This window comes from Leuciscus leuciscus, assembly GCF_965113295.1.
Source record: "Leuciscus leuciscus genome assembly, chromosome: 21".
In the NCBI taxonomy this organism is placed as follows: Eukaryota; Metazoa; Chordata; class Actinopteri; order Cypriniformes; family Leuciscidae; genus Leuciscus; species Leuciscus leuciscus.
The window spans coordinates 8,657,538-8,678,478 of NC_138745.1; the positions used below are offsets into that span (position 1 = coordinate 8,657,538).

Consider the following 20,941-nt stretch of genomic DNA (forward strand, 5'->3'; position numbering starts at 1 on the left):
CTCCCTCCCTAAAAGGGGCACTCCCTCCCTCCCTAAAAGGGGCATGTTTTTGCATCTTTTCTGCCTGTATTTGTATGTGGAGCCTCTTTCTCTGTGGATCTCTGTTAAAGACAGCTTTTGGCTCGTTGCACGCTGGGGTTATTGGCGTGAATCTTTCTGCTAAATGACATTCATGTCAAAAACATTAATTCTACAGTTGATTTGTGACAAGAATCTATGAGACTTTCATTTTCATGTCCTGAAAAAGGCAATCCACATTGTGCTGACACTGGCAGGGAGAGCGAGGCTAATGCGAAGGAGAGTAAAACAGATGACCCGTTAGCTTTCACAGCCAGGGTAATATATTCCGGACTAAATACAAATGATGTTGCTACATGGAGATTGTGGGCAGGAAATTGTGTCCTATATTTTAGGCGCACATAACAAAATGCATTATTATGTATGTAGAGCATATTGCTGTGTACATTGTTGTAATATTTTACATGGAGCGCCGAAAAAGAGACTTGCCTCAGCATTTGCTATACATTTTTGCAGAAGAATTTAGACGTTATTTCTAAAGACAGCTTCACCATCTTGCCAAAGCAAATGAAAAGACGCTTTGATATTTGAATAATCCTCATTACAGAAAGGAATGTCTGTGCTTCACTCTCTTTAAACTGAATTAGATTGCTCTGTTTATTCTGCTCTCAATCCAGCGATTATTTCTTTCTTCGTTTTTTCGAAACATCATGTTTTTCTTACTGGCAAGCCTGCTGGAAGTTTACAGGGCTTATTGTCCATTAGAGCTCTCTGATCTTCTTATATCGCTGTTCTCTGACTGAATCCAGGCACCGGAGCCAAAGTTTCCAAAACTGTGAGGTGGGAATTGAAATGGAAAAAGCCTGTTGCTTTGCTAATAATGGCAGAGTCGTTTTTTTTAAACACAAAACAGGGAATGGAGCTGTAATCATCATGTCCATATGTATTTGTTTTTGTAACTTTGCCCAATATTCGTCATTTCCACAAGGCAAGACTCCCTGAGCTGAAGTATGCGAGGTGAGATAGCGTCCTTGCCAGCAGACAGTCCAACAATGCGCACGTCTCCCAGGCCTGACCTTTGAGGAAATGAATAGTTTTATTGTCTGTCCATTACAGAGGCTGAAACAACAGTCAAGTTATTAACATTACTTCTCCTATAACAGCAAATCTCCCCCCCCCCCAACAACCTGAAGCTCAACGGAAAGAGGAAAAACGTAACAAAAGTTGCCAACAACAGATGGAAAATAAGCGTTCATTTGTCTTTTAGGAGTATTGCATTATATGTTCTCAAACAGCTGCATTTGTTCCTGGAGAAGGAAATTCAAATAAATGTTAATGCAGTGTGGTGATCTTTTCTGAAGTACGTAACTCCCTCCGGGCAGCTATTGTGGATTCTTATATTTTAAAGCGAGGGGGCCGGCTGCGTTTGTCAGGAAACACAATGTGGCTTATTGTGGTGTCTGGTGCCAAGCCACGATGACTAATCTGTTATTATCGTCAACCAATCATTTCATGTTGAGCAAGCTTGGGGGAGCTGCGAAATTCAAGAAGGCCTTCCTTAAATATTAAACGTCTCAGACATTGTGCGGTTTGCATCTCATAGGCTAATTAATGCTCTATTTGGCTGCAGTGTCCTCTTGCCTTTGAGAGATAATTCATTTTGCTTAGTCATATGGCTTTGAATATTGTGTGCATGAGGGGTTTAATTATTTGCTAATCAAATTTATTCCGCTCAATTTTATCTTAACCTTATATAAAGCCTACTGTATCATATTTGATACACAACTTCTAAGGCCTTTAAATCTGAAACGTATTAAACTTTACTGAAAAACCTGTTTTACATATAATGCATGCCGTCTGTCATCTAGTTTATACTAGTTCTGTCGTCTAGTATATACTTTTTTATCAAGTCGAAGGCCTTATAGTATCATACTAATAATGTTCCCCTTCAGGTCGTGGTACACATCTTTACTGATTTTTATAAAGTAGGCCTATATATAAGAATAACTTATATATCAGCGTGAACACTTACTTGACTGATATCCATACATCTTTTTTTAATTAATTTTTTTATGTTAAAATAGAAAAAGTATCAAATATAATCAGGATTTTAAAGAACGTTTATCTGTACGTCTTTCAATCATCATGATATTAAATTGGATTATATGTTTTGCTCCCACAATAAAAACTTTGATCATAAAACTAAGCATTTAAATATCATCAAGACGGATTATTGGGAATATAGAGGGACAACTGATATTTATATGCGTTTTATTTAAATAGTCTGCTAGACTGTTGTAATCTCATTGATTTACATTACATTTCATCTTATTTTTGGCCATACAAGTAACAACATCTGCACCAAATTTTGTTTTTGTATATGTTTTTTCCATCTTGAGTAAATGCTCCATATTCTCCTGAATGAGCCACAAAACCCTAACGTATCACGTGTGATACTCAACAAAAAACACATGCAAACTTTATATATATTTAATATTTTGCCTAAAGGTACAATAAACCGTTTCATTTGAAAATAATGAAATATTTCATATGTCAGGCTTTTCATGCTTGGTCAATATCCGGGTTGCATTATAGACTACACTTAAGGTTTTACATTTACATGTTCTTGTTTTTTTTCATCTGTGGAACACAAATGGAGAACTTAAATTTGTGTCTGTTCCTCACACAAAGCTGTCGTATGACTTCAAAACACTTGAGATATGATGTACAAATCATATGGGAATTTTATGGGACTTTTCTGAAGTTTTTGTCATGTAAACAGTCACTATATATCGGCTATATTTATGTCCCATGAAAAAATATATAAATAATACAGCTTTGACATGAGGATGAGCACACAATGACAGAATGTTTGGATGAAGTGGGTTTCTTTCTTTGCACTGTTGAGTTTGACCTCATTGATGTTTTTTTAGAGGATGTGGTATTGCTCTCGGGGGGCTGCTCTCAAACCCCCAGGTGATTTGCACAAGCTTGCAGAAAAGGAAGACAGCAGCATGCGTTCAAAGCAGAGAGAACTGTGTTCTTGTCAACTGATATTTCAGTGACTGAAAAACTCTCTTGGACTGATTTATCAAGTTAGCTGTAAGCCCTTCGAGACAGTAGAACAAAGATGCCCTTTACTGCTGATCTGAGACCACTTAGGACATTAAAACATTTCTTATACAGCCAATCAGCAGCCACCTCTCGCCCCGTCTGCCCCAGGGCAGTTGTCAGTTTGACCTTTAACCTCCAGTGAGTGTCGGTGCTGCTGAATAACAGCCATTAGTGAACTCTAGTGTTTTCTTTCTTGTCGTCGCACGAACTGTGGTTCTTGAGTTTAAACATGTCGACATGGCACTTCTTAGACGTGGTGTCTAACATCCATCAAGCTAAACCCTTTCGAGTCTTCAGAAGTCATGAACCGATTTCCCTTAAAGTGTAGCTGGGTAGAATGGTGGTAGAGTTATTTCAAATGGAAAAGGTTTTGGTACTGTAAGAACCCTTTTAATTATACATAGTAGTGCACGTTGTGTTCTCAGTATTTTTACAAGGGGCAATATAGCGTTAGCATAAACTTTTTCATAAAGTCTTATTGTCAGTTTTCTATTTCAAGACCAAAAACTGTTTGATTAGAATCCTTCCTGTACTTGAATAATAACATATATGTTTAATAGGGGTGTAATGATGCATTGATATGGATCGACGCATCAGTCAGATGAATAACGATTATGCTTTTTGTTTGAAATTTATATTTGAACTCTTTCTCTGCCAGAATTTTTGAAAAAAGTTGCCAGCCAGCGTCAGCATTTTTGATAATTTTCACAAAAGTTTCATGGCCCCCAAAATATTTTGTCGTATGAGTATCTGAACATGCAATATATCAAAAGAAAGAACCCTCTGCTTTTAAACAACAAACTCAACACTTGAATGTGGGTAAGTTTCATTAAAAAAAGCAACATTTTGAGCAAAAAGCTGAGAAAATCGCGTCTGGATCGGATTCAGAACAATAATCAAAACACAGATGATTGAGGCATTATATGCCTTTGTGAATTCACAGTAGCACTATGCTATGTTTTTTAAATGGTTTTAATATATCGTGCAGCCTTGACTGTCTAATAATGCGGTACATGGATTCTTGTCCATGGAATGCGCCACTTCCAGTATTTTTCCGGTTACTCGACATGACTAAATTGCAATCAAGGATTTTTTTTAAATCGAGTACTCTGAATTTAATCGAGGAATCGTGACAGCCCTAAATATAATATAATATAATATAATATAATATAATATAATATAATATAATATAATATAATATAATATAATATAATATATAATATAATATAATATAATATAATATAATATAATATAATATAATATAATATAATATAACATGATTACGTATGTAGGAAGACCTTTGACTACATTATAACAGTGTTTTCCCCTGCTTCTCCCTACCACACATTTCTTTAAGTGCTTAATTTTTTATTTAATTGAAATTTAAACTGCACAATTATTGCCGTTATCTCAAATAATCACGATTAAAACGAATATCCAAGATCATGTGATTAATCAATCGCGACAGGCCTACATTTTGTTCAAACTGCCCACCTCATTTAATCATTTTACATCTGCCTATAAATGAGAGCGTGTGCCTGTAATATCAGTGTGCTTTTATTCCTTCATAGCAGTTCAAGACGGACTGTGATCCCTTAATATGCATGCTCATTGTGACAGCTCCTAGAATTATGAATGATTAATTCTTTGGACAGTAATTGAAAAGGCCTTGTCTACCGCTGACTGCAGATGAAGAAATCAGCACAATAGTGCATTGATAGCATACTATCTTCTTATCCTCTGTCATCTAATCCCTCCTTTGTGTCACACTCAAAATGCGTTTTAATTAGTTTCATTGGGTAATGCGCTTCTTTTCCTCTGTCTGTGGCTATTGTCATCATGTTGAGTCACATGAGTGCCACCATTGTTTCCAGCGGGGCTCCCCAGAAGACATTTGCTGTTTCCCGTGAACAAGCGCAAGTTAATCGCTTTGACATACATGTCTTTCGTCTCTAGTGTTTGACTGTTAATATATTGAAATTTGTTATTAAAATAAAAGAATGTACATGGAAACTTGGGAGCTACACTCTAGATGTTTTGTCAGGGATTTTATGGTATTCAATGCATTAGTTGATTAAAACATCAGAAAGAGTAGCATAAGTATATAAATTATTTAATGACTTAAGGTTTATTATGTAATAACATAATCAGTGCTGGGTAGTAACTGATTAAATGTAATCTGAATTATGTAATCAGATTTCCTAAATTAAAAATTAGATTTTATTACTTTTTTAAATACTCATAATCAGAATACAGTTATTTTTTCATTGATTACATGATGACTTAATATTCACACAAAAAATGGAAATAAATAATTCAGAATTCATTGATTCTCTTTTAAATTTCCCTTTCTCAAAAGTTTTATGGCATTGCACACACAGATCGGACACTAGTCAGGCGACTATAATCACATGGGAAATTGAAAGGTCGCATAGCATAAACAAATGAAATATTTAGTAGTTTTTTCAGTTAGTTTTTTATTTTGATTGTTTTTATGATTTAATTAATGAAGCTTTTCATAAATGTATAAACCCTCTTCAGTTCCTTTAATGTAATGCTTATTGCACTTTGTCTTGTTGATAACAACAAATGTAATAATATTTCTTTCTCTTTGTATTTTTTTATTAGTATGGTACAAGATTAAATGATTCAAATCAATGTTATAAACAAGTTAGGTCGAAAGTAATCTGAAAGTAATCAAAAAGTAATCAGATTACATTACCTAAAATGTAATCTGTAAATACAATTTAGTAATTTATACAAACAATAATTCATCACGTTACTAACTCAATTTTTATCATGCAATTTGTAATGGACTATGTACCCAACACTGAACATTACACAAATAATTAAATATTGTTGTGCATTTACCATTTCATCAAAATTAGCTATATATGTTCAGCTGTTTCTCCTGTTTTTCAAAGACTGGCAATGTTTAATGCGTCCCTGTTGTGCTTAAGAGTTTCAGAGATGAAAGTGCCTTTATTTCCTTTGTTTTGGACTCGACTGGAGATAAATTCTGGGGTGCCGCTCAAAGAGGCAGCTTTTGTAGTATGTACGAGAGATGTTCCATTATATGAACAATTCATGAGAATTTGTGCAGTACACATACAATTCCCACGCCTCACGTTCACAAGTCCGTGAACGGCTCGCTCCGTCATTGTGCTGAATGTCGCACACAAATATGCTTGTTCTGTCGCATGAAAGATATATCTCTAGAAAACAAGTAATCTGTTTTATTCATTCAGAGCTAGTGAACACAAAGACATTGGACGCACGTTAGAAAGGTTTAGCTTTAAATTGTGTTTTGCGTAATAACATCATAAGTGTGTATTCTTAGTATACGGTGGGTGTCTGAGGCTTAATCACCCCGGTGTACTAGCACTTACGAAGGAAGCTATTTATTTTCAGCCATATGGTAATGCTATGACAGTCTGACTGCAGATTGTATACTTTTATTAAAAGTACAATTACATTGTTTACTCTTTACACACACACACACACACACACACACACACACACACGCATATATATATATATATATATATTTATATATATTTATATATAAAAACAGTAATTGTTAACAGTAATTGTTTTTGAGAAATTATTATAATTATAATTTAAAACTGTTTTCTATTTTAATCTATTAAACTGAATTTTCAGCATCATTACTCCAGTCTTCAGGCAGTGTCACATGATCCTTCAAACATCATTCTAAAATGCTGATTTGGTGCTCAAGAAACATTTTTTTATTGTCAGTGTTGAATTTGGTTGTGTTGCTTAATACTTTTGTGATTACATTTTTTACCGGATTCTTGGATTAATGGAAAATTCAGCATATATTTGAAATAGAAATCTTTTTAACCTTATTTAATTTCTTTAATGCCACTTTAGATCAATTTATGTGTTCTAATAAAAGTTTTTATTTCTTTCAAAAAGTGTTTCTTTGAATGGTAGTGTATATTGTTACAAAAAGCATTTTAATGTATGAAATATGCCATGCTGAGACTTCTAAGAACACACAATGTATTTGAAGATGAAAACAAATATCCAACCGATTCACTTAGTTTGAACTGATTCAAAGAAATCAATGAATCAAACATTCTAACATAAGTCAGAGACGCCATTAAAATATCTCACCATGCTCGCATACTCGTGTTAGGGAGGCATTGCAAAACTAGTCTAAGGACACAGTTTAGGAAACCTAAAGGCCAAATATTTAAATGATTGCAACATTCACAATGTTGCTTAATTTATGTATGCTAGCAAGCTGAATAATCACAAATGTATTCCTTTAGATTGCTCAATGCTATATGAATAATTCCTTTTTCTTGAGTTCATCATGGAAAGTGATCTTTCTTTCCCAGAAACAATATCTGTGTCTTTTGTATGTGGCTCAGTGGCTGCACCTTGTTATTCAGTTCTCTATATAGAGGCATCATTAGAATAATAGGCTCAATGTGTCTCTTAACAAAACAGAACATTTTGACATAAATTTGTTCTACCCTGTCATGTTTTTACAAGAGCCTTTAAATGCAAAGTTTGCTGCGTGGTAATCAATAATACAGACAGTTATATTTGGAGCCGGTCCCCCTTTAGGAATATTAGAGCTTTAGGCTTGTTGCTAGGAAGCAACACGAATTGTGCTGGAACTGTAGCGGACGAATGCCCACTGCTGTAAAGTATCGACAGGTGCCATAAATCATCAACCAACGCTTTCGTGTCGACATCAGGGGATATCCTGGAAAAATGAGCTCAGGGTAATTTAAGCTCGGACAAGCTGGAATCAAATAAAGAGTAATATCATAGAATTATGGGTAGATTTGTGCCACGTTGTCCTGGCCATATCACAATATATTGGGTTTAATCGTCAAGTGATTCTTGTGGCACAATCATACAAACTCACTAAAAGTGTTGAGTGTTGAAACATTGTGTTTTTCTCAGTTGAATGTTTCCTCTCAGTTTGGTGAAAATACCGTATACGGTGTCCATCACTGAGTAAATAAAAGGCTTGTTTGAAGGGTAATAGTTGAATCTTGAATGCTTCTCGGGATTTTAAGACAGCCAAGTCCTTGGAGAAGAACAAGAAGGCGTAATAGGGACATTTGAATATAAAACACTTTATATATTTAAGTGAAACGGTGGCAAGTGATTGGTTATCTGGGGAATCCGTTCATATTATCTTGCTGACGACCCCATACATACCTTGTGGAGGAGAATGCAAATAGCCTGAACGACTAAAGTTAAAGTACTGCTGTTTACTGTGTCCCGGCGTCTTACAGAGGACACAGTCATCGTAAATAGCAGCCTAGCAGGTCTTGTTTTAAAGTTTTAAACTGTTACAGTACCATCAAAACACTTTCAACTTATAGTTAACATGTAAAGACAACTTGTGACTGTACCAATTATGGTATTTAATTATGGTAAAATCTTAATTGTGATTGGGCTAGACATTTAATTATAATGTATAGTATTACAATTTAAAATTTCAGTATAATATAAATTAAATAAGTAGTGTATACTACAGTAATGTTAGCCTGGGAAAACCCAGACTACTTCCTGGCGAATTTTAATTCTCTCTCCAGGATAGTCTGGAGAAGAGCCCATTCAAACTCATTTCTGTGCCGCCGAAATCGCGGCACCAATCAGAAACGTTTGGGGAGGGATTTACATGATGACGACAGCGCAGCGACGCTGAAGGAGATTTCATTACAAAGATGGATGCCGCCGTGGAACATCACTCGTTCGAATCATAGACAGTATATAAACAAATCAGTTATCGCGTCTGTTTTGAGCGATTTAAACTTACCGTTTTCGTTAAAACCGGAGCAAAGAACAACACTCGAAGCATACGTCATCTCTTTCATCGATCTGATTGATTTTATGACTATCCAATTGCGCCCAGAGGAATTTGAGCTACGTCGGTTGGTGACGCCCCTTTGGAAATGATTTGTCTACATAGCTTCGCCAGACCCTACACTCAGTTTCAACTGAGAAGGGTCTGGTTTTAACCAGGCTACAGTAATGTAGTATTTATGAGACTATTTATGAGTGTGAAAAAAATGGATTGAGTTTAAGGGGCCGTTTACATGACACAGGTTTCAACTAAAAACGGAAAACTTTTTGTGCGTTTTGGCCATTTATTTACACGACAATGGCGTTTTGGGGACCTGAAAACGGTTTAGAAGTGCACGTTTTTGAAAACGATACAGTGATTGTCGCCGTGTAATGGTGCCTTCACGTGCTATGGTAATTATGGTAAATACCAAAAGCCGACGTGGAAAATGCACATGAACACCCCCTCATGTGGTATTTTCCACTGGGCAACTCGTAGAATATTTTGATGCACGAGTTGCCGAGATGAGATAACCTTTGACCTTTTCAAAATGGCGGAGAGCAACGCAAGAGTCGTGAATAAGCATTGCACACAACTAAACGTTTTTTGCAACTGTTAGCGGATAGTTTTTGTAGCCTATACAATGTTGTGTCATTAACAATTGTAATATAATGCGTTAACACTCAGTGTCAGTTTTAAAAATACCGTTATGGTTTGGTGTTACCTACCCAGAGCAGATGCTAGCTAGCAGTCAATAGGAGCCTCCTAGTAATGAGCGGTCAGGCAATTTACTCACGTGAATGTATTTTGTCTGTAGTGTACGCCAGCGACACCATGATTTACTGACTTAAGCAATCTAAAATTGTTTTAGCCAAATAACAGGTCTGGATCTGTGAGTCCAATTTTTTTTTACCTACATTACGACAACAAAAGCACTTGAACACAACACACTGGTAAATACCAGTTCACGAGTGGAAAATATCATCTTTTCCATAGCACGTGAAGGCACCATAAACTACAAAAAGGTGAATTTGTGAAAACGGTGATGTCATGTGCATGCATATTACGTGTTCAGTCTGTAAGCGCATAGTTTTTCTTTACAAAATGACATCGCCAACTACTGGCCTGACATGAATAATACAGCGTTTTTAGTCGTTTTTCGCGGATCCGTGTTGAACAGGGATCGTTTTGACAACTTTGTCGTGTGTTTGCGAAAAAAGCAAAGGAAACTCTTTCATTTTTAGTACATTATTGTCATGTAAACGTAGCCTGGGTGAACCAAAAAGAGATCTGAATTCGCTTTAAGTGTTGTTATTAACTAATTATTTTTTCTTTTTTTTCCGTTAATTGAAATATAGAATAATAAAAATAAAACAATATATTAGAAATTTACATGAAAATGTTAAGTTTTGTCTTTTGAAGCTAACATAAATAAAATAAATTTAAAAGTAAACTAAAATTAAAACTAGTAAACTTAAAAGAACAACAAAAAAAATTCAACTAAATAAAAAAATAAAAAAATAGAAATGACAAGTACACAACACAATATATAAAACATACTAAAATTAAAATTTAAATTAAAAATATAAAAATACAAGCAGCATTTTTTATAAATACTGAGGCGGGGCTGTTTGTCGACTTAATATTATAAATATTATAATATATTATAAATATAAAAATATTAAATATTATTAAATATATTATACAATATATGATATTATATTTTTTGTTTGTCATTATTTTTGCTAGTGATGCTAGTGGCACAGACATTTCTGTTGGCACAAAGAGCTCCTGTTTGAGTGCGATTTCATGCCTTTTATTCTTGTAGCTTTGATATCTAAACAGCAGCTATGAGATGTTAAATGTTGTTAACAGATCGCTTTTCATATCAAAATAATTGCAATATGATTGCTCTGAGCACTATCTTACAGCCCTTCTTTTGTCCTTTACACCTCCAGCTAAACCTGTACATTGTTATTCTGTATCATCACGATCGATATTGCTCGGGTAGTGTATGTTAGAATCTTTTCTGGCTCTCACATCAGACATATTGAAGTATCAGAACCCATTTAATGACCCAACAGGGGCGCAGAATCTCAGCAGCCCGCAACATTAATAGATGGATGTTTTTGACTCATTAGAGGTCGCGGCTGTGAATAATAATTAGGGAAAGACTGATTATGCTGAACCCAACTATAATAAGACATGCATTTAAAATGTCTCTACAATCTCTGCACACACACACTCATCACTCCAACATAAAGCACACACACAGGAAATTGATTTGTGGGTTTATGGCTGAAGTGCAATTTTGTTAACAATTATTGACGGGGAGTCTTGCATTAAAACAGTTGCCGTGGCGATGACACATTTTCCTTTCATTATTGTGTTCTGTGGTGCAGAGAGCACTAAAATACTAACACACGCCAATAACTTGAGCATCAACGCATGCTTATTTTAATACAATATCCAGGATAACTAACAAGCAGCTGCTGTCAGGATTCCAGGAATGGCTCTTTTTTTTTTATTTATTTTTTTACCTTTCTATCTCTGTCCTCACGCTTGAATTTATATTTTGACCTGCATATTTTAAAGAGACAGGTAGCTATTAAAGCGTGTTTGTTGAAGCTGACTCATTGGCAGGGAGAATATGTTGGGTAAGGGTTGTTTTGGAGGGTGGAGATGTAGAGGAATGTATCTTAAGGTCTGTGTTTGACTTTCTGGGAATTCACCGGCCTACTTGGCGAAACGTTTGAAGAATATGCGTAATGTACATTAGCGGCGGTTGTTTTTATTGAGGCTTAGTCAGAGTTCCCTGGTGTCTGCAGAAGATGTTTGGCTGATAGCAAACAATGTGGTACTGAGAGCTCAGGTTTCATTGTGTTCTAATCAAAGGGGCTTTTCATGTCGTAATCTGGGGTTATGGACTTATTTGTAAATGTTTGTTTGGCGAAAAACCTCACGGAAGACGAGTGACAGGTAATTTGGATAAATGGCCCTGTAAACTCCCATCACAAGCTTGGGCACGTTCGAGAATGAACTTTAAACAAACATTATGAGATGTTTATCTGAATTTATGCACCATAATTGCAATATAAAGTACACTCCTTTTTTTTTTGTTATTGAAAATACCTTGGGTTTCAATTAGTATTTATATACTGTTCTCACTTTATCTGTCTCCTTGGGCTTTTTGTTCTGTCTCGTAACTTGACATTCTGTCCTTTTGCGAAATAATGAAAAAGTCGAGCTCCTGAATTCCGTTCCGTCTCATCAAAACAAAGGTTCTGTTCAAAAATGGCTTCATTCGTTTTGATTGATGTCACAGATGCTCAAACCAAGTTTTATAGAACAAAAATATCATGAATTATTAAAACTCAGGGGCGTTTTACCACATACGCCTGTGTTTTATGTTTAATTGGTCCTCTTTGGCAGCGGCGAGTGCTGGAGAGGTGTTATGTAAATATATTCCCACAGAGGCCCATTTGACATTTTGTGGAGCACTTGAGCAGTATACGGAGAGCAAACTGACATAGGGAAAATGTCCATTCATTCTGATCTGATGAGACTTGTTAGGATTGCTCATGCAGATTTAAGTCTGTTGATTTTATGACCAGTCAGCGCCTATGTGCAGTACTTATAAAGCACATATTAATGCCTTATTCTGCATGATCATATTTTACATCTATTAATCCTATCCAATTCCTAAACCTAACATTACCTTATTAACTATTAATAAGGAGTTTATTGAGGCAAAAGTCATAGTTAATAGTTGGTTAATAGTGAGAATTGGACCCTAATCTAAAGTGCGACGGAAATAGTTTGATGAATGATTCAATGACTCACTTATAAATACTTCACTTGTTTAATTGGATAAGTCAGCGTTCTCGAACAAACCTTGAATGAATGATTCAATGACAAATACATTTTTAAACAGTCACTTGTCGCCACCTAGTGGCATAACGATGTAATTTATACAACGATGTATACAATCTTTATATATATCAATTTACTTTCAAAAGGTGATTTGCTCTATTTTGATCGTTACCGTAGACATCTAGCCTGGGAAAACCCTGACGAACTTCCGGCAAATTTGAGATTTGCTCTACAAGAGCCCATTCAAGCCCATTTCCAATTTTTCCAAATCGAGGCACCAATCACAAACGTTGAGGCGGGCTTTACATGATGACGATCGCTCTGATTGGTTTTAGGTCTATCCAATTGCGCCCAGAGGCATTTGAGCGACGTCCGTTGGTGACGCCCCTTTGGAAATGGGCTGTGAATGAACATTCCCCAGACCCACTCTCAGTTACAACTGTGAAGGGTCTGGTGTCAACCAGGCTAGTAGACATCAGTGTTTTTATCCGAAATAAAAACGTCTATCCCAGTACTTCTGTGATAATCTGAACATTTGTTACCCAGAAATAATGATACTGTGTGGCTGAAAAGATTTATGAAGCTGTTTCATGATAACTGCTCTCTCTGGTTCAGCGACAGCGTTAACACTGATTTGAATGTTCGCTGTGATCGTACTTGTCAAACGTTTAATAGACATAGCCGAATCGCTGTCATTTTGGAATGAGATCGTGTGGTTGTTTGAATCGAGATCGCGATCTTTTAACGATTAATCGTGCAGCTCTAGCTTCATGTTGCATAATGTGATTTTCAGTGCTCTCTAATCATAGTGTCGTCCTAGCCAATTGAATTGCTAAGCATGAGAAATCCTTTCTTTAGAAAAGGTTAGAATTTATTAACAGTGTGACAGTAGAGCATGTTCCTGACCTCTTCAGTCCAAAGCCAAATCTAATCAAGGAAGTGTATGTAGGATCCCTGCGTGATTCGCATGGCACAGTGCGGCCCTTAAAGGATATTTTGAGACCAACCTCAGTGGTGCTAATTGCAAGTAAATGAGGAGAATACTGTGGGTCTTAAATGGGTCTTCAAACTGTTCAAATTAGGTCAAATTGTTTTTTTTATTCGACAAATGGCCAGTGAATGGAACCTTAAGAAAATTTTATTTGTCCACCTAAATATTATGAGACTTGTTTTCTTTTCTAATAAAATAAAACCCTGTTACCAAAATTGGAAATGTTTTAATACAGTCCAAAGCCCTTATTTGTGTCATTTTAAACTTAAATATCAATGTTCAAAATATATAAAATAAACATACAAAATGAATACTATTTAAAAAAAAAAGAATAATATATATATATATATATATATATATATATATATATATAAAAGCAAACACATATAGTATATCTACATAAACAATATAATTTAAACGTTTGGGGTCTGTATGATTAAAAAATATATATATACTTTTTATTCACCAAGGGCACATTAAATTGATCAAAAGTGTCAGTAAAGACATTTATAATGTTACAAATGACTATTTTGAACAATTCCAAGTTCTTTTAAACATTCTATTCATCAAAGAATCCTACAACATTATCATGGTTATATATAACCATAAAATATTAAGCAACAGAACTGGTTTTAACACTGATGATAATAATAAGAAATGTTTCTTGAGCAGTAAATCAGCATATTAGAATGATTTCTGTAGGATCATGTGACACTGACATGGAGTATCACAGGAATAAATGACAATTAAAAATATTCAGAGACAAAACTGTTATTTTAAATATTTCACAATATTATTGTTCTGTATTTTTGATCAAATGGTGAGCATGAGACTTTCCAAAACATTTTATTATTTTTTTTACTGGGGGAAATCATGTGCTAACAGTGTTGTACACACAATGTGTGACAGAGTTAAATATTATGTTTTGGGAATTAAAGTCTTCCATGTTTTAAATATCAGTTAAACAGATAATGTCACCATTATGACACTATTGATTTTAATTGTCTGATACGGATTGTCTAGAATGCCCAGGCTTTTTAAAATGGACGAGACAGATAAAAAAGAATGAGAGGAAATGTGCTCTACCAAGAAGAAAATGTAATGGATGCAGTAAAAGTCCAATAAAAGAATAAGCAGTATAAATCAAAATATTTCATGTTCTCTTCTCTACAGCCGTCCATTTGAGACTGCAGTCTCTATATTTCATTTGAAACAGGCCGCTGTAGTCATGCACCATCAAATGTGATCAAATATGTTGAGCAATAATAATACGAGGTCAACTAAATTATTTTTGATCAAATGATCGTGCATCTGTCATCTGTTCTGTGAAGTTTTTAGATGGTTTGTGTTTGCTCATCTTTCTCTCATGAGCAGATTTGGTGTGGAATCTGTTTGTGTGACCAATGGCAGATGGGGGGAGTGTTCGGGAAACCTTTTTGAAAACAGCCATTATTTTTGCAGTTCCGTTTGGTGATACTAGTGGTGCAAAAAAAAAAAAAAAAAAAGAAAAAAAAAGGGGCTTTATATAGCTCAATACGTTTAAAAAGTTGCTTTATAGCTCAATACAGCAGAATGTTTGCGGCCATTGTGTGTGAATAAAGCAAAATAGATTGTTCTCTCCAGGGATGCCATCGTTTGAGGTTTGCGACTTGCGTGTCATATTGCAAATTTAATTCTGAGATGTCAGGTTTGAGGTCTAGAGATGCGATGATTCTTTGATTCAGCCAAGAGGGGTGTTTTTTTCGAGTTCTGATGGGAAGACTAACAGGCAAATGCTATTGCTCAGATCTCTGATCTCCAAGAACTGAGTGACGTGGCTTCCTGCCCAGAATCTTTTATATTGCCAATCCTAACAGAGAGCTGTCATGTTAAACCAGCAGCTCAGGCTATAGTAAAACATAAAAGCCTACAAATCTATATCCGCACCCCTGGGAGCAACTTTCCTCCACAATCCTCCATTATAGAATAAGATTAGCTAAATGAAGTCACAGCGCTTTGATTTGGATTGAATTATCATTACTGCCAAGCTAATATTGGAGACAACTGGATTCATCAATGATCTTTGAGCTGTATGCCATTGTAGCATTATGACTCATCAAGTGATGTCAAACATTGTTTTTGCAATGAATACACAAGTTGGATTGTGTTAAAGCTGAAATTCAAATATGGTATTGGATGTCTTGTTTCCAACACACTCTGTAAGCAGTAGACCAATCACAACAGAATATCCAGAGTAGCCTGACGTATCTACATTGGTTCAACCAATGGCGTAACAATGGGGCGGGACTATTTGTTGGTCTGACCAGTAGCAGATGCGGTATTGTTTGAAAGCCATTTTTTTGGCACACAATATTGCTGTTTTGCGCACATAGGGATCCGGGTTTGAATCCCTTTACTTTTAAGTCCTTCATTATCTTACACTATAAAAAAAATATTTTCTACTTTCTACTTCATATTTTAACGTTTAATTCAATGTGTTACTTTTTGTGAAATTTACTAACAATTTTATTTAAAGGTTTAAAGTTTAATTTGTTCAAAGTCAATTTGATCAATTTCAAGTTACTTTTTGTGTGTCAGAAATGCCAATGCTCTCTTTTAAAAATGTATTATTCTTTCTTGTCTTTAGGTGATGATGCAGAGGGAAAGAAGGTTCTGGTATTGAGTTACCCCCAGTACTGTCGGTACCGCTCCATCATCGCGCGGCTTCGGGAGAGGCCAAACTCCCTCCTGACGGACCATGTGGTGCTGGCCCTGGGAGGAATCGCCTCCCTCACCAACAACACTCAGATCCTGTACTGCAGGGACACTTTCGAGCACCCTACGCTGGTTGAGAACGAGAGTGTCTGTGATGAATTTGGTTAGTGGAATTTTTATAAACTGTGAAACAAACTTTATTAATAATTATTATGATTACTATTGTGATTTGTCATATTTAAGCAAAGCTGTTTGGTGATCTAAATGGTTGCAAATTTGTTTCCATTTTTGTTTTGGGATGTCGAATTTTTAAAGGGGTTATTTGCCGCTAGAAAATGGGCTTTTAATTAAACTTGGCTGCCTATTGAAATCTGTGCTTCCTGACTACAGAAAAAGGGCTGTTGTCTTCCCTTTTGCCAAATAGGTAGGAAAACTACAACACCCATAATGCACTGGGCATGTTGCCGTTCAAGGTCTGCTCCTATTGTATAGGCTTGACCAATATCAAATACCACCTTGCTTTAGTATGAAATACTTCTTAGCAAAGTTTTAGTCATAATGGTGTTGACTTGTATTGAAAGTATTCAAAGAGTAAACGTTTAGCGGACGTGCGTTATCTTCAGTTTCCATCAAAGGATCCAGAGCGTTGTTGGCTGTTGATAAAGGCTGCAAAAAAAACCTGAAAAACATAGTGTTTTAGGCCGAACGGAGGGGATAAACTGAAAGAAACTGCCATTCCAACAGTTAATTAAAAAGCCAATGTTGCGTTTTGCATAAGCTGGAAAATAAATGGGAATTTCTTGTGCCAGGTAACGTTGTTCATTTACATATACTACTGACACTTTAACAATACAAAGTGGTTTGAAAATTGGCAAAGTTTACATAATAGGCTCCACATTTGAACTTGAAAATAATAGCCTGTTATTTAAAACATTTACCCACTCCCTTACAGTCTCATTAAATGGTGCTATTTATCTGTAGATGTAGATATTAATAAATAACCAATAACTGAGTTAAAAAGTGTGTAAAAAGTGTTTTTAAGTTAAGAAGTGTGGAAATCGGTGGAAAATCGTAACTTGTGTTTTTTTACTGCCATAATAATAAAAGAAATCATGTTAAGCATTACTTACAACACTACCACTTTCTTGCAATGCATTGACCAAACATTTGTGTTTGCGTACATGCATGGAGTATGTTTCTGGCCTCACTGTTCAGAGGCTAATTACGGCTTATTAGTTCATATAAAGACTGTTTGCAATGTATAATTGAGTGAAGAAAGAATGAATGATTGGAGGATTGATGCCAAATGATTCAGTAATTGAGTCTGTGGTCTAACTAGTCAAATCAGCAAAACAAGACCCTTATCTTCATTACCTGACTGACGATGGGCTGCGCTGCCGTATTGGAACCGGCTGTTTTATCACTGTTGGCGCACAAACAGAAATGAGTGACTTTCAGCTGATGATTGAAACAGACACTCGTGGCTTTTAGCCTGTCGAGTTGAGAGTCGAGAGCTTGTTGTATGATAGAGTAGAACTCTCAGATGAACTGAAAGCCTGCTTTTACACTGAGGTCTCGGTCCGTCACAGTCCGTCTGCTTGTGTGAGTAACATATTTTTTCAAAAAGATCCGCTGTGATTTCAAAGACACCGATTCGTCCCACTTTTGGCTTATGGTTAGAGAACATCAACTGTGCAAGTAATTACTGTCTGTAAATGGCAGTCTTTCTCTGATCTTTGATCATTTTATGTTTGCAGTGTACACTGATGGTATTACTATGTGAATAACAGTGTTTGATTTGACATTATCTGTCGTATTGTGTTTACACAATGCGCAAAATACATGTTTTCAAAATCGACTAGGTTTTAAAGAAGCACTGTATAAATATGCTGATTTTGGGTGCATCAGATCGGTTTTGAAAGATTTTTTTAGTTTAGGTTTTAATATAGTGTTGTCACGGTACCAAAATTTCAGTATTCGGTACCGATACCAGTGAAAATCCACGGTTCTCGGTACCAATTTCGGTACCAAAGCTTAATTTAGCTTAAATTTACATAATTATATTAAAGTGTATATCACAAAGATGGAAACTGTAGTATTAAAAACACTTTACAATAAGATTCCATTTGTTAGATAACATTAGATAAAATGACCTAACAAAAAAAAAAACAATAGTTATATACTGTCACAATTATTCTCTTTTAGGGGTTAATTTAAAAATAAATTTTTTAAATCAAAAGTTAACATTATTTCTGTTAACATTATTTAATGCACAATGAATGAAGTGAACAAACATGACCAATCAAGTGTTTTGTATTAAATAACATTCACAAACATGAATTAATGTTGTAAAAATATATTGTTCACTCAATGTGTTATGTTAGATAACGCATTAAGTGATGTTAATGAAAGGTATCTTATTGTAGCATTACCAAACTATACAGGAGATAAAATATGTTTTATTTGACTTGACTATACTTTTATTTAATCCAAAACTGTATTCATATTTAACTTTAAAAGGGCTTTTTAAACCTGCTAAGAGTTATCCAGCCAAGAATAAGACTAGAACTGCTTTTCTGACGGACTGATATTAATGACGGCTTTTTATTTCTCATCTCCATAAATATATCTAGTAGTAAAGCTAATGCAAGGGCTAGAAATCAATTAATAGGCCTATGTCACACTTCCTCGTCGTCATGGAGAGCGCAGTTCGCACAAGCGTTTGTACTCCCGTGGCGTCTGTCGTTGCTATGCATCCGTGAACGCACATGGAAAAGCGAGCGCGCCGCTTCTATTATGAGCGCGCTTGCCGCGCGCCATTTGAAATAACGTATCGGTCTGCAAGCGCAAAAACATCAGCACCACATCAGCAGCAGCACCGCCGATCGCCATCAGCGCTTTTATGAAGAGGACGCAACTGCACGCGCTTCGGGCATGCACGCGCATCAAGTACCGGGTTTGAGAAAACCTGGTACCGTAACGTTTAAAAAAAAATTAGTACCGACTTGGTACCGAAGTACCGGGTCTTTTGACAACACTATTTTAATATACTCTATTTTAAACTATCTAAACTATTTTTAACTTGACACGCTGTCCTAAAAATGTGGTGCTCATGGAGCGAGATGCTAAAAAACAGTGATGTGTATATAGTTGTATACAGCTACTAAAATAAATATTGAAAAAGATTGTAAATTTACTAAAAAGAAAATTGACAGATCATAGTTGACCTCACTAATTGGCTACTCAACTACGGTCTGTGCGATTGGATTTAAATATTATGAAAAGTGTTAAATTGAGCTAAGAGTACTATGTTTTTATCGATACCTGATATAATCAATTTGATAATCGCGGACTTACAAGAATGCCTGTAGAACTTTTTGGAAAATGGGTGTTCCAGTACAGAAGCCCTCAGGACTTTATAGAACTAAACCCTCAATGCCATTTACTCTAAAGTTTATAAAGTGACCAGTATGTGAAATGAAACTGAATAATGTTAGTGTGATAAGTAACACACAAATGCCTTCTCATAAATACTTCACTAACATACATTTTTTTATCATAGAACATACATGACAAAACAAAAAGTTCAGTTTTGGACTCTCTAAGCAGCGCTTCCAGTCTTTAAATGGTCTGTACTTCAGTGTTTGCGTTTCTTATTGCCTTGAACGGCATATTCAAACACAGCAGTTTCCATAGCTTTTCCATAGATGCTGCCAGTTAGAAAGAAAGGCTCCAGTTTACATGCCCGACTTCCCGTTGGAAAAATGCTAGGTTGTTGAATGCTGTTTTGTAAAAGGCGATAGAGCTGTTTACATAACAGCTTTTGACAAGATGGATGAATGAACTGACAGTGAGTGATACAATTGAGTAAATGGCTCCCAATGACTTTAATGGAGATTGCTCGAAAACACTGTATTCTCCTCAAAAAACATATTCTTGTCTTGGAAAGTGTAACATAAGGGATTCTGCTTGAATCGGGCGGCCTGCAGGGATTTGCATACCGTGATTAAAATGTCTTTGTTCTCGCCAGGGCTTTAAACACAACTACGGCACGCTGTATAGAAATCCAAAGATGTCATTCTGTTTAACTTTGTTGGGTGTGTTATTTATTAAGGCTTTAGCTCAACATATGAAGTCATTGTTCATGTAAAGGCTCCCATACGCTGGATTTGTTACAGAGGGGTAGATCTAGTGTTGGCCATTTCTGAAGCTGAGAAAATCCGAGAGAAAGTGTGTGGGGGGGGGGACTTCTAGTGCTTTTTATGCTCGAAGTGACGGCTACTTGGCGGAAAATCTTCTGCGTTTAGCCTTGTCATTAACTTTTTGAAGCGAATAACAGTGCTTGGCGATGAAGAGGGGAGTTCTACACAACTGAGAGACGTCCAGTGCTTTATAGAAGATGAAAATGGAAAGCA

The 20,941-nt window shown here is 35.7% G+C and overlaps 1 protein-coding gene across 1 annotated transcript in view; it reads left to right on the top strand.

Annotated features, from left to right (window-relative positions):
* Positions 1-20,941, top strand: part of arid5b (AT-rich interaction domain 5B) — a 111,564-nt gene that overhangs the window by 20,988 nt on the left and 69,635 nt on the right. Inside the window, exon 4 of the mRNA XM_082151483.1 lies at positions 16,459-16,689. Within this exon, the coding sequence (XP_082007609.1) occupies positions 16,459-16,689 (231 nt within the window). The remainder of the gene's footprint in view (positions 1-16,458; positions 16,690-20,941) is intronic.